At 39.8% G+C, this 24,106-nt stretch overlaps 1 protein-coding gene across 1 annotated transcript in view; it reads right to left on the minus strand.

Annotated features, from left to right (window-relative positions):
• Nucleotides 1-592: 592 nt before the first annotated feature.
• asic4a (acid-sensing (proton-gated) ion channel family member 4a) overlaps nucleotides 593-24,106 on the minus strand; it is a 196,878-nt gene continuing 173,364 nt past the window's right edge. The window contains exons 5-10 of the mRNA XM_030125137.1: nucleotides 11,604-11,657; nucleotides 9,939-10,092; nucleotides 9,495-9,586; nucleotides 8,656-8,735; nucleotides 8,020-8,130; nucleotides 593-1,193 (exon numbers count right to left, since the gene is read on the minus strand). Of these exons, the coding sequence (XP_029980997.1) occupies nucleotides 1,077-1,193; nucleotides 8,020-8,130; nucleotides 8,656-8,735; nucleotides 9,495-9,586; nucleotides 9,939-10,092; nucleotides 11,604-11,657 (608 nt within the window). The 3' untranslated portion in view covers nucleotides 593-1,076. The remainder of the gene's footprint in view (nucleotides 1,194-8,019; nucleotides 8,131-8,655; nucleotides 8,736-9,494; nucleotides 9,587-9,938; nucleotides 10,093-11,603; nucleotides 11,658-24,106) is intronic.

Raw genomic sequence — 24,106 nt, forward strand, 5'->3', positions numbered from 1 at the left:
AGAGTGGTATGAGCAAACGGGAAGTCAAGAGGGATGACTACGAAGAGTCCTTTTTAGTACAACTGTAAACACGACCAAGTGTGTGTTGTTTATGCAGGGAGACAAAGATATGGAAATGGAAAATATAAAGTAGTCCATTTTCCTGAACTGGGACAAATGTATAGATGTTTGGCAGTCTAACATATCTGCAGATTGTAATTGTACAGTAATTGCTACAATCGTGATTGCTATTGTCATATAAAATCTCTTTTCTAAAATGTATAAATGGCTAAATTAATAATCTGTTAAGTTATATATTAACTGAATATAAACAACAAACATTAAAACAGAGCTTTCTCATTTTAAAGTTGGACTTTATGTACAATTACAATGCTACTCTCTAACACCTTAACCACAGACCAGACCAAGTGAACCAGTGGAAAGATGTCGCTAGATCTTCTAATGTCATACATTTCAGCCTAAAATTATTCCCCCTCTGGATGGATGGATGTGACACCAATAAGATTTGCTCACCAAAGTATTCTTGTATACAATAGAACATGTAGATATAGCATATCTTTAAATAATACATAATTTATGATGTGTTGATGGCTTGATATGGTACAGTGTGGAGGAATAGTTGGAGAAGAGGTAAGTAAATCGGGGGATACAGATAGAAAAACTAAACAAAATCTAGCAGCTGAGATGCTAGTTGAATAAATAAATCATAGTTTTCCTTTTCTGGATCAAGGTGACATGCAGTCCTCCTCGTGTTCCCTTGTCATGATCACGTACCAAAAGCTGGTCCTGAATCACAAAGTGCCCGACTTAAAGCGGGGCGAAGTTGAGAGGGGTCCCATCCGGACAGAAGAAAAGGAAAAAGCGGTGTCCAATTTGTGCCTACGTACTGTATGTTTAAGTGGGTTTTTTTAGCAGCACAAGTTATTGTTCGACTTTGGCTGTAGCTTTTTCACTGGTGACAACAAAGGACTGACAAGAAACGCCGAGGCTCTGTTAGCGAGAACCACACACACACACTTTGATCTTTTGGTGTCACCAGGACTGGAGATGATGGTCGGCTCTAGCAGGCGAAGTCCTCAAACACTCCATGGTGCCCTGTGTGATGGTGGTGGGGGTGTGGGGTGGTGGTTCATGGGCAGGATGGTGTTGGCGTACGCCCCCTCCGGATGACTCCGCGTCATGTCATTGGGCTCCTGTTGAAAACACAGCGACGATAAATCAGGCTGAACAAACATCAGTACAGTTATATTATAGTAATGCTGCGTTCCAGGCCGTTTTTTGAGCCCGTAAGTCACGACTTCAAACCACGACTCACGACTTTGTACGTTCCAGGCCAGTCATGCCAAACTGCCTGAGCACAAGGAATTGTGGAGCTAGATGTAAACAAACCAGCATGGTGGACCGTGCTCATTTACAATCATTTCTATCGCCAAAGGTGTTTGCTCTTTGCTTATCTGAGGGAAACAGAGGAGAAAAAACAGCGCATAAGGCAAGAGAAAGCTGTTCTACCTTTGATGTTCTGTTATTTGTATATTTGAATACGTATTTGGAATTATTTATTCTGTCCCTCACTGGACTGAAAACTAGCTAACACTAGAGCAGCTGCTGATTATACAGAACATTACAGATAAATAATATCAGAGCAAATACCTTGTTTTATAAACAATCTGCATAAACACCACATCCACGGGGGGGCACATTGCTACATGATGTCAAGAACTCAGAACTGGGAGAACATGGATCTAGTACGAGTTCACGAGTGGAAGCGTTCCAGGTTTGACTGAACATCCAGAGCATTTACACTGGTAGAAGGTTGGACAAACACGAGTTACGGGTGCCTGGAACACAGCATAATATATGGTTACAATATGACTGTTCTCTGTTTGCCCTTTGTATTAACTCTGTATCTGTTTTTTACCACGTTGTTGTGTGTTCGTCCCTGGCTGCTTATTGTAAAGTGTCTCTGAGTACTTCGAAAAGTGCTATATAAAACCAATGTATTATTATTATCAATGCTATAATGAGACAAAGTCATTGAACAAAATATTCTGTTTTAGACCCTTGTTACAAAACAGACAGTATTCCTACTAATGGCAAATGAACATGAATATTCCACTAATATTCTGGCTTCCATTAAACAAGCTACAGCTATAAGTAGTAATTCTACTTTGAAATATTAAAAAAATACATAAATTATCATTAGTGTTTAGAATTTATAGTTCTGAAGTTCTGCCAAAAATGCCAATGGATTGGATTGTACATACAGGAAGTGAATATGACCACTACAGGTAGTAGTGAGTCAGTCTGCCGGTCTCCCATGGTGATGAAAACAAACACCACAGGGCCTTTGAGCTAAGCATCAGAAAGTGATCCAATTGGATGAGAACCATTAAGAAACAATCTTTACAGTCAAAGAAAGTGACAAGAATGGAGTTGGATGGAAAATGTCAGTTTCTTCTACATGTGTGAGTTTGACTCTGAGGCTGATGAAGGTACACGTAATTATGGGATGTTCTTATCTTTGCTAAGTTTCTGTTTGTTGATCCGTGGTTTCAGACTAAACTGTGACAGTTCTGACCTTGTTTGTTGGATTCAAACAGATCTTTAGTTCAGTTATTGACAACACAAACCAACAGAAAACAGAGGATTAGTGGTTTTACTGTGGATGTTTGAGTCTAAAAACACAGCTAAGCTAACAGAGCTAAGCTAACAGAGCTATAATGTAAACTATCAGCTGACGTAGCAGAAGATTATAAGGCTTATATAAGTGTTATTTTGACCAAATGTCAAAATATGTGACTGAGTTTTACTTTGAAGAAGAACCCTGCGAACCCTGACCCTGTGAGCCCTGACCCTGTGAACTCTGACCCTGTGACCCCTGACCCTGTGAACCCTGACCCTGTGAACCCTGATCCTGTGAACCCTGGCCCTGTGAGCCCTGACCCTGTGAACTCTGACCCTGTGAACCCTGACCCTGTGAACCCTGACCCTGTGAACCCTGACCCTGTGAACTCTGACCCTGTGAACCCTGACCCTGTGAACCCTGACCCTGTGAGCCCTGACCCTGTGAACCCTGACCCTGTGAACCCTGATCCTGTGAACCCTAACCCTGTAAACCCTAACCTTGTGAACCCTGACCCTAACCCTGTGACCCCTGACCCTGCGAACCCTGACCCTAACCCTGCGAACCCTGACCCTGCGAACCCTGGCCCTGTGAGCCCTGACCCCTGTGAACTCTGACCCTGTGAACCCTGACCCTGTGAACCCTAACCCTGTGAACTCTGACCCTGTGAACCCTGACCCTGTGAACCCTAACCCTGTGAACCCTGACCCTGTGAACCCTGACCCTGTGAACCTTGACCCTAACCCTGTGAACCCTGACCCTGTGAACCCTGGCCCTGTGAGCCCTGACCCTGTGAACCCTGACCCTGTGAACCCTGACCCTGCGAACCCTAACCCTGTGAACCCTGACCCTGTGAACCCTAACCCTGTGAACCCTGACCCTGTGAACCCTGACCCTGTGAACCTTGACCCTAACCCTGGTGAACCCTGACCCTGCGAACCCTGGCCCTGTGAGCCCTGACCCTGTGAACTCTGACCCTGTGAACCCTGACCCTGTGAACCCTAACCCTGTGAACCCTGGCCCTGTGAACCCTGACCCTGTGAACTCTGACCTTGTGAACCCTGACCCTGTGAACCCTAACCCTGTGAACCCCTGACCCTGTGAACCTTGACCCTGACCCTGTGAACCCTGATCCTGTGAACCCTAACCTTGTGAACCCTGACCCTAACCCTGTGACCCTGACCCTGTGAACCCTGACCCTAACCCTTTGAACCCTGACCCTGTGACCCCTGACCCTAACCCTAACTCATAAATAGGTAAGAGGCCGTACATCACAACCTGTGGAAACACCCCATTACAGCCTCCTCCATGTGGGACTGGTAGAACCTGGAAATGAACCCCGTTCTGTTGTTTCATGAGGTGAATTGGACAAGCAAGTCTGTTTTCACTTGGATGTACTGACATCATTCCCCAGTTCTGATGTCCAGGGCAGGCTCACCACTGACAGGAAACTGTTGAAAGATGGAAAAATGTTCCTGACCGTAGCTGACGTACATGTCATCCATCTCATTATCTTTTGAGCTGTTGGTTTTTTGGAGGATTTAAGTTTGCTCTTTCAGTGAATATCCATGCTAGTTTATGACATGAACCTCCTGAATATGCACCAAAATACTTTTAAAACTTGAACTCATCATCTCCAGGACAGTCCTCATGGTTTCTGAGCAGGACATAAGTTGAATAAATGCACAGAGAATACAAAATAAATGGAATATCCCATCAAATTGCACAGATTACATAGGATTTGTGGTGGAATTTGTCCTTTACAAATTACAGACATGGACGATTTGCGTGGGATTAAGATCAAAGACAACTCCCCGCAATTATTGCACATTACAAACATCTATAAGTAAAACTAGTTCTATACAAATAGGGCTTAAAATAAATAAACTGCACACATGTTGAAAGAACGTTCCTAAAACCTGAATGATATCAGCATATCCCCCATGTCTTACTGAGAAAATATTACATTGGAACAAGCACTAATTAAATAAGTTATTTATATCAAATTCAGAATATTCTCATATTTTAAGTAATAGTTGAATATTATTGTGTAGATAAGGATAGTGAACAGGTACAGTTAAAACCCACGAGGCTTTTAACTCTCTGTTTATCTCCAAACTAAACAAACAGGATAAAACCGAATTAATGACTCAGAAAATCATATTTTCAGAAATATTAGAAGAAATCCTTGTGAGGCTCATTAATTAAAGCACATCTGGTCTTCTAAATCCATTTTGCACAATTTGCATTAACCAATATTTTTGCTATGGTTTGATTTGAAGAGTAATCTGAAAGCCCAAATGCCTTGGGTAAATTTTCATTTTACACACTCTGTTATTCCGCTGTTGTAGACGTATTTATACAGAGTGTGGTGTAAAAAAAGACCCCACCTGGGTTTGACAGAGCACACACTTCTTTAACCCTTTTACTCAGAGTTTCCAACCGTTTTGAGCCATAGCACATATTTTACATTAGAAAAATCCCAAGGAACACCACCAAACAAAAATGTCACTAAAGGTCTATTTCTGTAAATATAATGCAAATCTGGTCTCAGTGTACTTCCTCAGTGTGAAACCTGGGCCTGTTTAGTTGAACACAAAGCTGATATTCTTGCAGGAATTGAACAAAGACACTCATGAATGTTCCTCGACAGCTCTGAGTCTGTTTTGTCTTTTATATCAGTCATGTTTTTAGAGTCCACCTCACACACATACAGTAGGATGGTCAAAGGAAACACAAGCGCAGCAGCTTTGCTTTCCACAATGGGGAACTCCTTGGCAGCAGTCACTAGACACTCTCCTTGTGTGTGTGTGTGTGTGTGTGTGGGGGGGGGGGGGGGGGGGGGGGGGGGGGGGGCAGCGGCACATCGGGGGTGCACACTGGGGGTGCACTGGCGTTTGGAACAAGAAATGCTGATAGGGGTGCGTCTGTGACCCCTTGGACAGACCCCCCAGCTTTGAGGTCCGTCGTATAATAGTATGGGAGGCATATCTCTCCCGCACCAACCCGATACCTGGGGTTTGTGAGTAACCTGCTAATCTGCGCATCACTAGTGAGGGGGGCTTTATCAACCGAACACACTGCATTGGAGGTGGTTTACTTTCACTTTTATTTTGCAAAGGGAAACAGGAGCGTGTTGTTGTGGTGGATCACTGGTGCGTGCTGTCCTATGTACGCTGCTCTTACACCAGTCAGGTGAAATTCCACAACACACCTGATGATTTCTCAGGGCACAGTGGTTGGAAAACACTGCTTTAACTGACGCACATTCCTTAAACATCCATCAGTTTGCATTAAGACTGGACTGTGTTTCAATGGAAAAACCTCATGTGGTCTGAGGAGTCCACGTTGACCCTGGTCCAGAGGGATGGAGAGAGGTGGATAAAGCGATTACCCATCATGCCTCTGGTCTACAGTACCAGTCTGTGGGTCAGTATTACCCATCATCCCTCTGGTCTACAGTACCAGTCTGTGGGTCAGTATTACCCATCATGCCTAGTGTCTACAGTTCCAGTCTGTGGGTCAGTATTACCCATCATGCCTCTGGTCTACAGTACCAGTCTGTGGGTCAGTATTACCCATCATGCCTCTGGTCTACAGTTCCAGTCTGTGATCAGAGCCCTATAAAGAGAGTTACGACATTCTTTGATGTTCCGATGTTCCACTCCGGTGATCATGTGGTTCATGTAAGCCTGAATAGCTCCAAATGAACTGAGCACTGTCATGTTATTCAATGGAACAAACAACAGTGAGCATAGAAAATCTAAAACAAGCCCCACCCACCCATTGTGTCACTACGGTGTGTACTGTTGTGTGTGTTCTACTTCTGAGTAGTGGAGTTGACCAATGAAAGGACTGACTGTATTACTGTGAAAACTGACATTTAGGTTTAAAGGTTGGTGTTAGCTTGGATAGGCTACTTCCATGAGTGGTGCTAACTTTATCAGTTTATTCATTCTGTAATTGGACTGGACTGGTACGGAGATAGATAATGGACCATTGGAGTTTTCCTATTGTAGGACTGTGGTCCAATCAGAAAACAGTGTTTATCTGTGAACACTGTGTGTCTGCCAAGCTCTGCTCTGAGAACACACACAATAAGGCATTAACCACAGGACAGCAGACAGGCTAACTTAGCATGTTAGTGTTAGCACACACACAATAAGGCATTTTAACCACAGGATAGCATACAGGCTAACTTCGCATGTTAGCGTTAGCACACACACAATAAGGCATTTTAACCACAGGATAGCATACAGGCTAACTTAGCATGTTAGTGTTAGCACACACACAATAAGGCATTTTAACCACAGGATAGCATACAGGCTAACTTCGCATGTTAGCGTTAGCACAGACCATGACCTCAGTAAAAACTCAACATTAACAAACTTAAAACTCAACAGAATTTTTATAGGATGAGTCAGATCTTCGAAACCCCACATCCTCACTAAGAAACAGCTGTTAGCTCAGTGTTCAAATATCCGCACTAAAAAGTTTCTATCATAGCTATAGACTGATGAGGTACAGCGTTGGACCTCATCCACGGTACAAAGATGCTACGGCAAGGGGGACAACAAGTCAGCTTGGGGGTTGTTTCACCATAACCCCCAAATATGGAGATTGGGGACCAAGCCCTAAAGACAGACAGACTGAATACAAGGACAGCTGACCTGAGAGACGATCAGGAAGTCCTGGGGGACTCAACTAGTGCATAGTGTACAGGAACGCAACTACCTCCTGTTTGTCATGGCTAAACAACAAAGTACCAGACCTGGAGACAAGCAGGGTTTCAGCTGAAGTCCAGCATCCTGAGGCTGTACGCAAAACTGAGGACTAGTAAGTGTCAGAGCTACTGTCCAGGAGGAAACAGAAAACCTCCAGGAATATATCAAGAAAATGGCCCCCAATGACCAGACAAGACCTCAAGTGTGTGTGTGTATGTGTGTGTGTGTGTACATATATATATATATATATATATATATATATATATTTTTTTTTTAATATATATATTCATTCACTGAGCAAAAATACACAAGTATAGGGACTTAGTGTGAATCCTCAGACACACACACACACACACACACACTCACAGGCCACTTGGCTTTTATAATATAGATGTGTAATTCATAAATGACAGAGGTCTATTGTTGCGATATCAGCCACTTCACAATAAACTTGTGCAATAACCAAACCAGGCTCCAGGGTTGGGCTTAGGATGTTGTGTTGACAGTGGTCAGGACATTCCTTTGGAACATTACACTCGTTAATGTTTTAGAAGAGGCCAAATATTAATTTGCTTCCCTGTGAATGATGCCCTTGTGTTTCCCTGAGGCCCTCCCAGCTCTGCAGGAACATGGTGGAGTTTGTGGAAGGCGGTGCAGGTGCCGTTACTGTACCTTTGCTTTCATCTCCTCCAGACCCACTGTTGCTACAGTGCTGGTCTGCTGTTTGTTCTTCTTGTCGTCTTTCTGCGGCCTCAGCAGACGTTGTAGCCGGTGTTTGATCACCTAGTTCCATCCACCGTATGGCGGAGGGTGGGAGGAGATGAGGGTGGAGACAAGAGATGCAGCACAGTGAGGAGTTCATTGGTTATGATGTGTGCATTAGAAAACCTGCCTCTGATTGGGTTTATTCATGTGTTTTTGGCAGCAGCAGACGAGCTGCTTAGAAAGTTTAAAGTGGATGCAGCTGAGGCAGGAGATTGTTTCATGATCAGTGTTAGGAACATGTCTTGGGCTCCGTCCCCAGCGGATATTAGTTTCTCCAGCCTGGAAATCAAATAAAACCTCCTCACATGCATAATAAGTGATAACATTTGCACTGCCAGTCCTTAGATTGGCAAAAGTGTCTGTCTGAGGAAGAGCACACACAGATATCTGCCACAAATAACCTCCACGCTAAACAAAACAAAACAAAACAAAACAAAAAAACAAGGACTTTGACAAAATAAAAACAAAGACCTGATTAGGCACCAGCTGATGTGTTTGGATTGTTTGTGTGGCTTTCTGTGGTCAGAGTGAGTGACAGCGTACCTCATAGATGTAATCCAGTATTTCTAAGAATGTCAGGATACTGGCTCCAATGAACAAGCCCATCTGCCCACCGATGTCCCCTGGAATCAACACAGCATTTCAGAGCACAGTACAAGTACCTGTTGGCCCTGAAAACACACAGCATCCACCACAGCAGCACCGTTCATGTCCTACCAACACCCAGCACCCAACATCCAGCACCCAGCACCCAACACCAGCACCCAACACCCTGCACCCAACACCCTGCACCCTGCACCCGACACCCAGCACCCGACACCCAAAACCCAGCACCCAACACTCAGCACCCAACACCCAGCACCCAACACCCAACACTCAGCACCCAACACCCAACACCCAACACCTAGCACCCAACACCCAGCACCCAACACTCAGCACCCAACACCCAGCACCCAACACTCAGCACCCAACACCCAGCACCCAACACCCAACACTCAGCACCCAACACCCAACACCTAGCACCCAACACCCAGCACCCAACACTCAGCACCCAACACCCAGCATCCAACACCCAGCACCCAACACTCAGCACCCAACACCCAGCACCCAACACCCTGCACCCAGCACCCGACACCCAGCACCCAACACTCAGCACCCAACACCCAGCACCCAACGCCCAGCACCCAACATCCAACACCCAGCGCCCAGCACCCAACGCCCAGTACCCAACATCCAACACCCAGCGCCCAACACCCAGCACTCAACGCCCAGCACCCAACGCCCAGGACCCAACACCCAGCACCCAACACCCAGCACCCAACGCCCAGCACCCAGCACCCCTGTCCAAAAGGTTCAGAAAAAAGGGAGCAAAATGATCGTACCTAATAAACCGGCCACATCATAGGCTTTCTTCTGTTCGATGGTTTCATAGTTCAGAGCTTCAAAGAAGATATCCAACACCAGGAAGTTATCTCTGGAAAACACACCAAGGCACAGTGTTAAAAACTGACACACTACCACTACTATTACTACTACTAATACTAAAGGTTGACGTTAGGGTCCTTAAGGGTTAAGGGTGGACATTTGGGTCTGTAAGGGTTAAAGGTGGACGTTTGGGTCTTTATGGGTTAAAGGTGGACGTTTGGGTCTTGAAGGGTTAAAGGTGGACGTTTGGGTCTTGAAGGGTTAAAGGTGGACGTTTGGGTCTTTATGGGTTAAAGGTGGACGTTTGGGTCTTTATGGGTTAAAGGTGGACATTTGGGTCTTGAAGGGTTCAAGTTTGGGTCTTCATGGGTTAAAGGTGGACGTTTGGGTCGGTAACCTACCTGATGTAGTCCTCTGACTTGTCATATTTCCTGGAGAGGTAGCGAGCAGAGCCTTTGCTGGGGATTTTGACCATGGAGAGCTCTTTACCGTAGCGGGTGAGATTACAGGGCGTTTCGCATGGACAGGTATCCCCACTGTTCTTCTGTAGCTGAGCTGGAAGAACATGTAAACAGTGGCTGAATGGATATACACCGGCTCAGTTTCAATGCAGATCTGTTGACTATCATTTGCAGAGGAAGAGACTAACTACCCAGGATCTGGAAGGAAAAGCAACACCGGAGCTATTCTGGATCAAAGGAATAAACACACTGTGTGCAGCATTCATTTGTTTTAGCGACTTTTTTAGGCATTGCAACAAGCTGGTGATACAACAGTGACATAACCAACTCATCAAGCTGTTAGGAAGAATGTTTTTGCAAAGGAATTGTCTATACATATGTAGAAGATACAGTGACAATTGCATTCATTAGCATTTATGTTTCTGGGTTTCTGTGCAATGTTAGCTCTGCTTTTACTGCCATTTTTGTTTCAATCATCCAGGAGGGAACAACATGGCAATAATATAAATGTGAAACAAAACAGTGGAGTTAGGTTAGACTGTAAAATCCAGTCAAGGCTACTGTGTAAACATGGTGAAAAAAAACTCCACTGTGTATTCATTATTTAATATAGTTTGCAAAAATGATACAGATACAAGATGATTTGTTTGTGTAATAATATCATTGAATTGCCAGCCACTGCAGTTATTGTATTTGCAAAGAGAATAAATGATGTACACTTGTGTAATTGTTACTTTGGGAGCAAAAAGCACCTGGATTCAGATTCAATTAACATGCAGGCATGAACTACACAATCCCAACTCCAAAAACAAGCCAACGAAGCAAACTGCAGAGTAAATAGCTTTTCCCAGTCTCTCCTTTGAAACACTAAATGCATTCAACCCAGACAAAAACAGGGAGATGGAGAACTGTAATTATAACCTGATGATTTATGTAGTTTATTACTCCAACAGTTAGGTTACTTGGATGCAGGAGCAGGACGGATGCTATTCTTTGTCTGAAGTGGCACAAAAAAAACCTTTAATATCTAAATATATAAATGGTATTTTAATGTATTACTTTTGATAAAGGGAGCGGTTATTCACACAATTTGAGTCAGGAATATGACCCAACCAATACGGTCCATTCTTGGTGGATATATCTAAGATTTCATTCATCCATGTTTAAATAGGGGGTGAATCCTGTGAAGAGACATAATTAAATTTCTCACTTATTTGCCAGAGAAATTGTAATTGTACTTCTATGTCCGCTATGACTATAAAAGTGTCCTTTTTGACTGTGACGGCAGTAATGTGTCTGAAACCAAAGAGTCTTTGTTCAGTGGTGATGTGTGCTGGAGGTCAGAGTGGAGGCTGAAGGTGGTGGATTTAGATATGCAGGAAAAGACTTTAATAAGAACAGTTCAACAATGGAGACGGTGCAGCCACCCAACTCAAAGGACTCAATCACAATGAGGAAAAGTCATTTCAAAATATCCACAGTACCTCTAGGTATTTGTATTACGAAGGGAAAAAAATCCTTATCATATTTACTGATTGTGTTTCCATTTCCCTTTGGGGGAATCTATTGTAATGAGAAAAGAAATGAAGGAAGATTGTTTCTTACCAAGTGCTTTGTCAACACAGTTGATTTTACTGGGAGGGCAGATATCTGCAGTTCCTGGAGAGGAGAACAGAAAATGAGTCTGATCAATCAGAAACAAAATGATCAGTGACCCGTGTCTGCTGCAATGAGGAACCACGGCTATGAACAACCCTCCACAGCTTATCATTCATCTCCAAATGAAGGCAGCCAGGCACACGACGGACACTTCCATCCACGGCGCCTGGGCCGTCGTGGACGTCTGTCCTTGATTGCACTGACAAATGGAGCATGTTGGCTCCACCCGTTAGGCATATTTAGAAAGTCTTTAAAAACCAATCAATGAGTCCCTTTGTGGCAGACAAACATACTGCCCAGGCCTCTGATGACAGGCATTCATCAGGGCTGCAATTAATTGGCAGAGGTGTGTTTGTCTGTCTGTGAAATGTTCGCAGGGTTAATGTTTTGTGGAAGTCGCTTTCCCAGTCACTTAGAGGTGTTAATTAACACGCAGTCAAATGAAGTTGGGAGGAGTGAATCTGTACGCATTAACAACACAAATAGACTTCTACTGCCTTCACCACAAGGCTGTGTATGCTTGGGTTTTTATTTGACTGCTTCATTTCCCTTCAGCCGTGAATCAAATGAATTTCAATCTCCATCTCAAAGTATTGATCTGACACCAGATAAATCTTGGCACATTATTTTGGGAGAAAAAGAACAGATCATACTCTCAAAATAGTTTGAGTGTGAAGTTAAAAGCTCCAACTCTGCAGTGTGTGCAACAGTCCAGACATCAAGAATAAAAATAACTTAATGTTTTTTCCAGGGATATCCAAATAGAGAAAGGGGCTGACAATGAAATATTCATACGGAAGCAAAGGATCTGGGAAAACACAGTTTTGCTTCTACAGTGTTAGAGGGTTAGGGTTAGGGATGGCCTTACCTTAACCCTCCAACACCAAGGTTAGGGTTAGGGCTAGGGCTAGGGCTAGGGCAGGGGTGGGCAATCCTGGTCCTCGAGGGCCGGTATCTTGCATGTTTGACATGTTTCCCTCTTCCAGCATACCTGAAGGTCATTATCAGGCTTCAGTAGAGCTTGAGGATAGACTTATCATGTGAACCAGGTGTGTTGGAAGAGGGAAACATCTAAAACATGCAGAATACCGGCCCTTGAGGACCATGATTGCCCACCCCTGGGCTAGGGCTAGCCTAACCCTAACCATGGGTCAGGAGTCCTGAGTGGAACACATAAAATACTTTAAAACAGACACATGGTGGCGCATTGCATATCTATGTGTCTTTGTGAGCACCAGATTTGATAGAAATCCCTCAAATACTGTCTTTTTTTGCAGTATCCTGCCAAGGGATACAGAAAGTCCATGTAATCAAAAAGAGCAGGTCCATGAGAGCAGCAGGGACAAGAGTGTGATACAGTGGCTTACAAGGACAAACAACTTGGAGTCATTAGGATTAGAATTCATTCTCTCAGGACTGTCATTGTCTGTACATTCACAGGACTCCATCTAGTAAGTATTGCAATATTTTTTTCTGGAACAAAGTAGTGGACTGACCAGTGACTCACCAGCTAACTGGCATCCCAAGAGCCATGCTGCTGAGCTAGCATGCCAAAAAAAGGCAGTAGGATTGCAACAAGACTAATAAAACTAGTACAAAACACACTTATGGGATTATGTAGTCACATGCAGATAACAATAAGACTGCAAACACTATCTGGGTTAGTGTTCTGCTGCAAAAAACACACTAACATAATAAATCTGAACAACAAAAGCAGCAACAGCAAACTGCGACCCAGCTGCAGAGGCTACAGAGGACTGCTGGCAGAACAGACACATCCATTAGATACCGTACAAAGCACACTGCTGCTACTGCTCATTGATACTGGGTTGTCACATCGAGGCTGTAAAAGGATTTCCAATTCACAAGTTGGCCTCAAGCTCCCTTGGTGAGTTTTGAACCAGCTATTTTTGAAGGAATTTCATAACATTTAATATGCACCAATAAATTCTATTGATTATGGATAGGTGCAGGGAGCCAGTGGGGGCTACCCCCTAGTTGACAGATGATCTCTTCTAAAGCCAAACTAGGCAACTGGCCCCGAAACGCTGCCACATTTATTATTATATCTGATGTAACGAATGTAATATCCAGTGTTATACATCATCACAAGGATCTAAGTGGTTGTGCTGCTCTCCAAGCCCCTCTCCAAGCCCTTATCGTCTATTCACATAACCCATTCACATTCTACAGGCCTGGTTCTAAGTCATTGGAGAAATTGTTGTAATAAAAATTATTCCTGAAACAGGAGCAATTTATCCAGACCTGATGTCCTGAACAAAGTTTGTGTAAATAACATGAAAAGTTAGATCATTAATGCACCTTTGTTTTGTGAAAAAAAAAACCAAACCTACCTTATGGTCCTGAGCTTATTCATAAAGAAAGTCATTATATCATTAGTCAGTATGTTCTTGCAACAACAGAACAGTATTTATTCCAATATTTATCAAACCATAAATGCACTATTTTTAACAGACTTGAGTTCATAAATATACATACTGTTAATATTGTTCATGAATATACATACTGTTACTGTTAGGGTTATTATCTTTGGGTATTATCTTTGGTTAGGGTTATCATCTTTGGTTTTATTATCTTTGGGTAAGGGTTATTATCTTTGGGTTTATTATCTTTGGGTTAGGGTTATTATCTTTGGGTTTATTATCTTTGGGTTAGGGTTATTATCTTTGGGTTTATTATCTTTGGGTTAGGGTTATTATCTTTGGGTTTATTATCTTTGGCTAGGGTTATTATCTTTGGGTTTATTATCTTTGGGTTAGGTCATTATCTTTGGGTTAGGTTATTATCTTTGGGTTAGGATATTATCTTTGGGTTATTATCTTTGGGTTAGGTTATTATCTTTGGGTTTATTATCTCTGGTTAGGGTTATTATCTTTGGGTTAGGTTATCATCTTTGGGTTTGTTATCTTTGGGTTTATTATCTTTGGGTTTATTATCTTTGGGTTAGGTTATTATCTTTGGCTTTACTATCTTTGGGTTAGGTTTTAATCTTTGGGTTTATTATCTTTGGGTTAGGTTATTATCTTTGGGTTTATTATCTTTGGGTTAGGTTATTATCTTTGGGTTTATTATCTTTGGGTTAGGTTATTATCTTTGGGTTTATTATCTTTGGGTTAGGTTATTATTTTTGTTTTAGGTTATTATCTTCGGGTTTATTATCTTTGGGTTAGGTTATAATCTTTGGGTTTGTTATCTTTGGGTTAGGTTATTATCTTCGGGTTATTATCTTTGGGTTAGGTTATTATCTTTGGGTTTATTATCTTTGGGTTAGGTTATTATCTTTGGGTTAGGTTTTTATCTTTGGGTTTGGTTATTATCTTCGGGTTTATTATCTTTGGGTTCGGTTATTATCTTTGGTTTTATTATCTTTGGGTTAGGTTATAATCTTTGGGTTAGGTTATAATCTTTGGGTTAGGTTATTATCTTTGGGTTATTATCTTTTGGTTAGGTTATTATCTTTGGGTTAGGTTATCTTTGGGTTTATAATCTTTGGGTTAGGTTATTATCTTTGGGTTAGGTTTTTATCTTTGGGTTAGGTTATTATCTTCGGGTTTATTATCTTTGGGTTAGGTTATTATCTTTGGGTTTATTATCTTTGGGTTAGGTTATTATCTTTGGGTTTATTATCTTTGGGTTAGGTTATAATCTTTGGGTTAGGTTATAATCTTTGGTTTATTATCTTTGGGTTAGGTTATTATTTTTGGGTTAGGTTATTATCTTCGGGATTATTATGTTTGGGTTAGGTTATTATTTTTGGGTTAGGTTATTATCTTCGGGTTTATTATCTTTGGGTTAGGTTATTATTTTTGGGTTAGGTTATTATCTTCGGGTTTATTATATTTGGGTTAGGTTATTATTTTTGGGTTAGGTTATTATCTTCAGGTTTATTATCTTTGGGTTAGGTTATTATCTTCGGGTTTATTATCTTTGGGTTAGGTTATTGTTTTTGGGTTTATTATCTTTGGGTTAGGTTATTATCTTTGGGTTTTTTATCTTTGGGTTAGGTTATTATCTTTGGGTTTCTTATCTTTGGGTTAGATTATTATCTTTGGGTTAGGTTATTATCTTTGGGTTAGGTTATTATCTTTGGGTTTCTTATCTTTGGGTTAAGTTATTATCTTTGGGTTAGGTTATTATCTTTGGGTTTATTATCTTTGGGTTAGGTTATTATCTTTGGGTGTCTTATCTTTGGGTTAGGTTATTATCTTTGGGTTCGGTTATTATCTTTGGGTTTCTTATCTTTGGGTTAGGTTATTATCTTTGGGTTTCTTATCTTTGGGTTAGGTTATTATCCTTGGGTTTCTTATCTTTGGGTTAGGTTATTATCTTTGGGTTTCTTATCTTTGGGTTAGGTTATTATCTTTGGGTTGCTTATCTTTGGGTTAGGTTATTATCTTTGGGTTTCTTATCTTTGGGTTAGGTTATTAACTTTGGGTTAGGTTATTATCTTTGGGTTGCTTATCTTTGGGTTAGGTTATTATCTTTGGGTTTATTATTTTTGGGTTAGGTTATTATCTTTGGGTTATTATCTTTTGGTTAGCTTATTATCTTTGGGTTAGGTTATTATCTTTGGGTTTATAATCTTTGGGTTAGGTTATTATCTTTGGGTTAGGTTATTATCTTCAGGTTTATTATCTTTGGGTTAGGTTATTATCTTTGGGTTTATTATCTTTGGGTTAGGTTATTATCTTTGGGTTAGGTTATTATCTTTGGGTTTATTATTTTTGGGTTAGGTTATAATCTTTGGGTTAGGTTATTATCTTTGGGTTTATTATCTTTGGGTTAGGTTATAATCTTTGGGTTAGGTTATAATCTTTGGGTTTATTATCTTTGGGTTAGGTTATTATTTTTGGGTTAGGTTATTATCTTCGGGATTATTATGTTTGGGTTAGGTTATTATTTTTGGGTTAGGTTATTATCTTCGGGTTTATTATCTTTGGGTTAGGTTATTATTTTTGGGTTTATTATTTTTGGGTTAGGTTATTATCTTCGGGTTTATTATCTTTGGGTTAGGTTATTATCTTTGGGTTTATTATTTTTGGGTTAGGTTATTATCTTTGGGATTATTATCTTTGGGTTAGGTTATTATTTTTGGGTTTCTTATCTTTGGGTTAGGTTATTATCTTCGGGTTTATTATCTTTGGGTTAGGTTATTATCTTTGGGTTTATTATCTTTGGGTTAGGTTATTATCTTTGGGTTAGGTTATTATCTTTGGGTTTATTATTTTTGGGTTAGGTTATTATCTTCGGGTTTATTATCTTTGGGTTAGGTTATTATCTTTGGGTTTATTATCTTTGGGTTAGGTTATTATCTTTGGGTTAGGTTTTTATCTTCGGGTTTATTATCTTTGGGTTAGGTTATTATCTTTGGGTTTATTATCTTTGGGTTAGGTTATTATCTTTGGGTTATTATCTTTGGGTTAGGTTATTATCTTCGGGTTTATTATCTTTGGGTTAGGTTATTATCTTTGGGTTAGGTTATTATCTTCGGGTTTATTATCTTTGGGTTAGGTTATTATCTTTGGGTTTATTATCTTTGGGTTAGGTTATTATCTTTGGGTTTATTATTTTTGGGTTAGGTTATTATCTTCGGGTTTATTATCTTTGGGTTAGGTTATTATCTTCGGGTTTATTATCTTTGGGTTAGGTTATTATCTTTGGGTTAGGTTATTATCTTCGGGTTTATTATCTTTGGGTTAGGTTATTATCTTTGGGTTTATTATCTTTGGGTTAGGTTATTATCTTTGGGTTTATTATTTTTGGGTTAGGTTATTATCTTCGGGTTTATTATCTTTGGGTTAGGTTATTATCTTTGGGTTTATTATCTTTGGGTTAGGTTATTATCTTTGGGTTTATTATTTTTGGGTTAGGTTATTATCTTCGGGTTTATTATCTTTGGGTTAGGTTATTATCTTTGGGTTAGGTTATTATCTTTGGGTTTGTTATCTTTGAGTGTCTAAACTGAGTACATACGTGACCACTTCACCGTCTCCACAGTCACACTCATATGATCAGCCTTTTTTGTTCAGAACCGCCCTTTGGTCCGCCCATTACAGCTTGTAAATGGATGTTTAAAGTGTCTGACTGATATGTAAATGTGTAAGCGGAGAACCACTTATATTCCAGACCATGATGAAGGGATTTTCTCCAAATATATCCAAATGCTGAATGCATCAGTGCTTTTCCATCACAGTGTGCTCAAATGACTTTTTAGTTCAATGTTTGCTTCCAGTTAAATGTGGTTTATTCATGTTAATCCCTGGTTTTTCCTACTAATTGTGCTCCGTAAGGCTGTGAATGACAGCTGCACTGTGGAAAACTGGCAGAAAACTGATGAGTTCCCTGCCTTCATTTACAACGCTGCCGTCTCAAACATGGCCGCTTCAGACGCATCAGTCCAACAGTTTGGATTCAGGAACTCAGTCCAACAGTTTGGATTCAGGAACTCAGTCCAACAGTTTGGATTCAGGAACTCAGTCCAACAGTTTGGATTCAGTGACTCAGACAACAGTTTGGATTCAGTGAATCAGTCCAACAGTTTGGATTCAGTGACTCAGACAACAGTTTGGATTCAGTGAATCAGTCCAACAGTTTGGATTCAGTGAATCAGTCCAACAGTTTGGATTCAGGAACTCAGTCCAACAGTTTGGATTCAGGAACTCAGTCCAACAGTTTGGATTCAGGAACTCAGTCCAACAGTTTGGATTCAGTGACTCAGTCCAACAGTTTGGATTCAGTGACTCAGACAACAGTTTGGATTCAGTGAATCAGTCCAACAGTTTGGATTCAGTGAATCAGTCCAACAGTTTGGATTCAGTGACTCAGACAACAGTTTGGATTCAGTGAATCAGTCCAACAGTTTGGATTCAGTGAATCAGTCCAACAGTTTGGATTCAGTGAATCAGTCCAACAGTTTGGATTCAGTGAATCAGTCCAACAGTTTGGATTCAGTGACTCAGACAACAGTTTTGATTCAGTGAATCAGTCCAACAGTTTGGATTCAGTGAATCAGTCCAACAGTTTGGATTCAGTGACTCAGACAACAGTTTGGATTCAGTGACTCAGTCCAACAGTTTGGATTCAGTGACTCAGTCCAACAGTTTGGATTCAGTGAATCAGTCCAACAGTTTGGATTCAGTGAATCAGTCCAACAGTTTGGATTCAGTGACTCAGACAACAGTTTGGATTCAGTGACTCAGTCCAACAGTTTGGATTCAGTGACTCAGTCCAACAGTTTGGATTCAGTGAATCAGTCCAACAGTTTGGATTCAGTGAATCAGTCCAACAGTTTGGATTCAGTGAATCAGTCCAACAGTTTGGATTCAGTGACTCAGACAACAGTTTGGATTCAGTGAATCAGTCCAACAGTTTGGATTCAGTGAATCAGTCCAACAGTTTGGATTCAGTGAATCAGTCCAACAGTTTGGATTCAGTGACTCAGTCCAACAGTTTGGATTCAATGACTCAGTCCAACAGTTTGGATTCAGTGAATCAGTCCAACAGTTTGGATTCAGTGAATCAGTCCAACAGTTTGGATTCAGTGAATCAGTCCAACAGTTTGGATTCAGTGAATCAGTCCAACAGTTTGGATTCAGTGACTCAGTCCAACAGTTTGGATTCAATGACTCAGTCCAACAGTTTGGATTCAATGACTCAGTCCAACAGTTTGGATTCAGTGACTCAGTCCACGAACTCCTTGATGACACATCCTGTCTTTAACAGGATGGGACTGTAGTGACAGGGGTCCCCATAAAAGACCATCCACACTAGTCTAGCTTCTGTCATTATGTCTTTATGCCGCCCTGATAAACTTTAGTCTTTATTAATTAGTCTTAACAGTCCTGTCCTCATATTATTACCACTCTACTGCTGCTTATTCACCTATAACCATGTTTATGCTCGTTACACTCTCATTAACTAAGCGCTTTTACTACCAAATACAAAAACATCTACACAGGTCATGAAAGAGCATTAACACATTTACACAAACACTAACATTTCCAAGCTGTTATCGAGACTCACATGGTCCGCAGAGTCAGTGGACAGTGAGTGGACAGTCTAGTCCACATACAGGCTGAAGGTCAGGCATGAGGGATAGGGTTAGGGTTAACCCTAACACCACTCAAACACACTAAGACCACTTAAATAGGCTAACAGCACTTAAATACACTAAGACCACTTAAATAGGCTAACAGCACTTAAATACACTAAGACCACTTAAATACACTAGCACCACTTAAATACACTAAGACCACTTAAATAGGCTAACAGCACTTAAATACACAAAGACCACTTAAATACACTAACACCACTTAAATACACTAAGACCAATTAAATACACTAAGACCACTTAAATACACTAAGACCAATTAAATACACTAAGACCAATTAAATACACTAAGACCACTTAAATACACTAACACCACTTAAATACACTAAGACCAATTAAATACACTAAGACCACTTAAAAAGGCTAACAGCACTTAAATACACTAAGACCACTTAAATAGGCTAACAGCACTTAAATACACTAAGACCACTTAACAAGGCTAACAGCACTTAAATACACTAAGACCACTTAAATACACTAACAGCACTTAAATACACTAAGACCACTTAAATACACTAGCACCACTTAAATAAACTAACACCACTTAAATACACTAAGACCAATTAAATACACTAACACCACTTAAATACACTAACGCCACTTAAATACACTAACGCCACTTAAATACACAAAGACCACTTAAATACACTAACAGCACTTAAACACACAAAGACCACTTAAATACACTAACAGCACTTAAATACACAAAGACCACTTAAATACACTAACAGCACTTAAATACACAAAGACCACTTAAATACACTAACACCACTTAAATACACAAAGACCACTTAAATACACTAACACCACCTAAATACACTAAGACCACTTAAATACACTAACACCACTTAAATACACTAACAGCAGTTAAATACACTAACATCACTTAAATACGCTAATGCCACTTAAATACACTAACATCACTTAAATACACCAACACCACTTAAATACACTAACACCACTTAAATACACTAAGACCAATAAAATACACTAACAGCACTTAAATACACTAAGGCCACTTAAATACACTAGCACCACTTAAATACACTAACAGCACTTAAATACACTAAGACCACTTAAATACACTAAGACCAATTAAATACACTAAGACCAATTAAATACACTAAGACCACTTAAATACACTAACACCACTTAAATACACTAAGACCAATTAAATACACTAAGACCACTTAAAAAGGCTAACAGCACTTAAATACACTAAGACCACTTAAATAGGCTAACAGCACTTAAATACACTAACACCACTTAAATACACTAAGACCACTTAAATACACTAACACCACTTAAATACACTAACGCCACTTAAATACACTAACGCCACTTAAATACACTAATAGCACTTAAATACACTAACACCACTTAAATACACTAAGACCACTTAAATACACTAACAGCACTTAAATACACAAAGACCACTTAAATACACTAACACCACTCAAATACACTAAGACCACTTAAATACGCTAACAGCACTTAAATACACTAATGCCACTTAAATACACAAAGACCACTTAAATACACTAACAGCACTTAAACACACAAAGACCACTTAAATACACTAACAGCACTTAAATACACAAAGACCACTTAAATACACTAACAGCACTTAAATACACAAAGACCACTTAAATACACTAACACCACCTAAATACACTAAGACCACTTAAATACACTAACACCACTTAAATACACTAAGAGCAGTTAAATACACTAACATCACTTAAATACGCTAATGCCACTTAAATACACTAACATCACTTAAATACACCAACACCACTTAAATACACTAACACCACTTAAATACACTAAGACCAATAAAATACACTAACAGCACTTAAATACACTAAGGCCACTTAAATACACTAGCACCACTTAAATACACTAACAGCACTTAAATACACCAACACCACTTAAATACACGAAGACCAATTAAATACACTAACAGGACTTAAATACACTAAGACCAATTAAATACACTAACAGCACTTAAATACACTAACACCACTTAAATGCACTAACATCACTTTAATACACCAACACCACTTAAATACACTAACACCACTTAAATACACGAAGACCAATTAAATACACTAACAGCACTTAAATACACTAAGACCAATTAAATACACTAACAGCACTTAAATACACTAACAGCACTTAAACACACTAACTCCACTTAAATACGCTAAGACCACTTAAATACACTAACAGCACTTAAATACACTAAGACCACTTAAATACACTAGCACCACTTAAATACACTAACACAACTTAAATACCCTAAGACCAATTAAATACACTAAGACCACTTAAATACACTAGCACCACTTAAATACACTAATGCCACTTAAATACACTAAGACCACTTAAATACACTAATGCCACTTAAATACACTAACAGCACTTAAATACTCTAACGCCACTTAAATACACTAACAGCACTTAAATACACTAATGCCACTTAAATACACTAAGACCACTTAAATACACTAATGCCACTTAAATACACTAAGACCACTTAAATACACTAGCACCACTTAAATACACTAAGACCACTTAAATACACTAACAGCACTTAAATACACTAACAGCACTTAAATACACTAATGCCACTTAAATACACTAAGACCACTTAAATACACTAGCACCACTTAAATACACTAATGCCACTTAAATACACTAAGACCACTTAAATACACTAGCACCACTTAAATACACTAAGACCACTTAAATACACTAACGCCACTTAAATACACTAACACCACTTAAATACACTAACGTCACTTAAATACACTAACAGCACTTAAATACTCTAACGCCACTTAAATACACTAACAGCACTTCAATACACTAACAGCACTTAAATACACTAACAGCACTTAAATACATCGTGGAATCCCTGTAGTTGTTTTTTGTTTTTTTTCACTGGACTCAGTTTTAAATGAAGAGATGCAGTTGGATGGAAATGACAGAGTTTCTAATACACACAGCTAAGCTAACAGAGCTAACCTAACAGAGGGATTAGGGGTTTTACTGTGGCTATTTTAGTCTAAAAACACAGCTAAGCTAACAGAGCTAAGGTAACAGAACTAAACTAACCGAGGGATTAGGGGTTTTACTGTGGCTATTTTAGTCTAAAAACACAGCTAAGCTAACAGAGCTAAGGTAACAGAACTAAACTAACCGAGGGATTAGGGGTTTTACTGTGGCTGTTTTAGTCTAAAAACACAGCTAAACTACAAAATAAAAATACACTAACAGCACTTAAACACACTAACTCCACTTAAATACACTAAGACCACTTAAATACACTAACAGCACTTAAATACACTAAGACCACTTAAATACACTAGCACCACTTAAATACACTAATGCCACTTAAATACACTAAGACCACTTAAATACACTAATGCCACTTAAATACACTAACAGCACTTAAATACTCTAACGCCACTTAAATACACTAACAGCACTTAAATACACTAATGCCACTTAAATACACTAAGACCACTTAAATACACTAATGCCACTTAAATACACTAAGACCACTTAAATACACTAGCACCACTTAAATACACTAAGACCACTTAAATACACTAACAGCACTTAAATACACTAATGCCACTTAAATACACTAAGACCACTTAAATACACTAGCACCACTTAAATACACTAATGCCACTTAAATACACTAAGACCACTTAAATACACTAGCACCACTTAAATACACTAAGACCACTTAAATACACTAACGCCACTTAAATACACTAACACCACTTAAATACACTAACGTCACTTAAATACACTAACAGCACTTAAATACTCTAACGCCACTTAAATACACTAACAGCACTTCAATACACTAACAGCACTTAAATACACTAACAGCACTTAAATACATCGTGGAATCCCTGTAGTTGTTTTTTGTTTTTTTTCACTGGACTCAGTTTTAAATGAAGAGATGCAGTTGGATGGAAAATGACAGAGTTTCTAATACACACAGCTAAGCTAACAGAGCTAACCTAACAGAGGGATTAGGGGTTTTACTGTGGCTATTTTAGTCTAAAAACACAGCTAAGCTAACAGAGCTAAGGTAACAGAACTAAACTAACCGAGGGATTAGGGGTTTTACTGTGGCTATTTTAGTCTAAAAACACAGCTAAGCTAACAGAGCTAAGGTAACAGAACTAAACTAACCGAGGGATTAGGGGTTTTACTGTGGCTGTTTTAGTCTAAAAACACAGCTAAACTAACAGAGCTAAGGTAACAGAACTAAACTAACCGAGGGATTAGGGGT

Source organism: Sphaeramia orbicularis, chromosome 21 (genome assembly GCF_902148855.1).
Source record: "Sphaeramia orbicularis chromosome 21, fSphaOr1.1, whole genome shotgun sequence".
NCBI lineage: Eukaryota > Metazoa > Chordata > Actinopteri > Kurtiformes > Apogonidae > Sphaeramia > Sphaeramia orbicularis.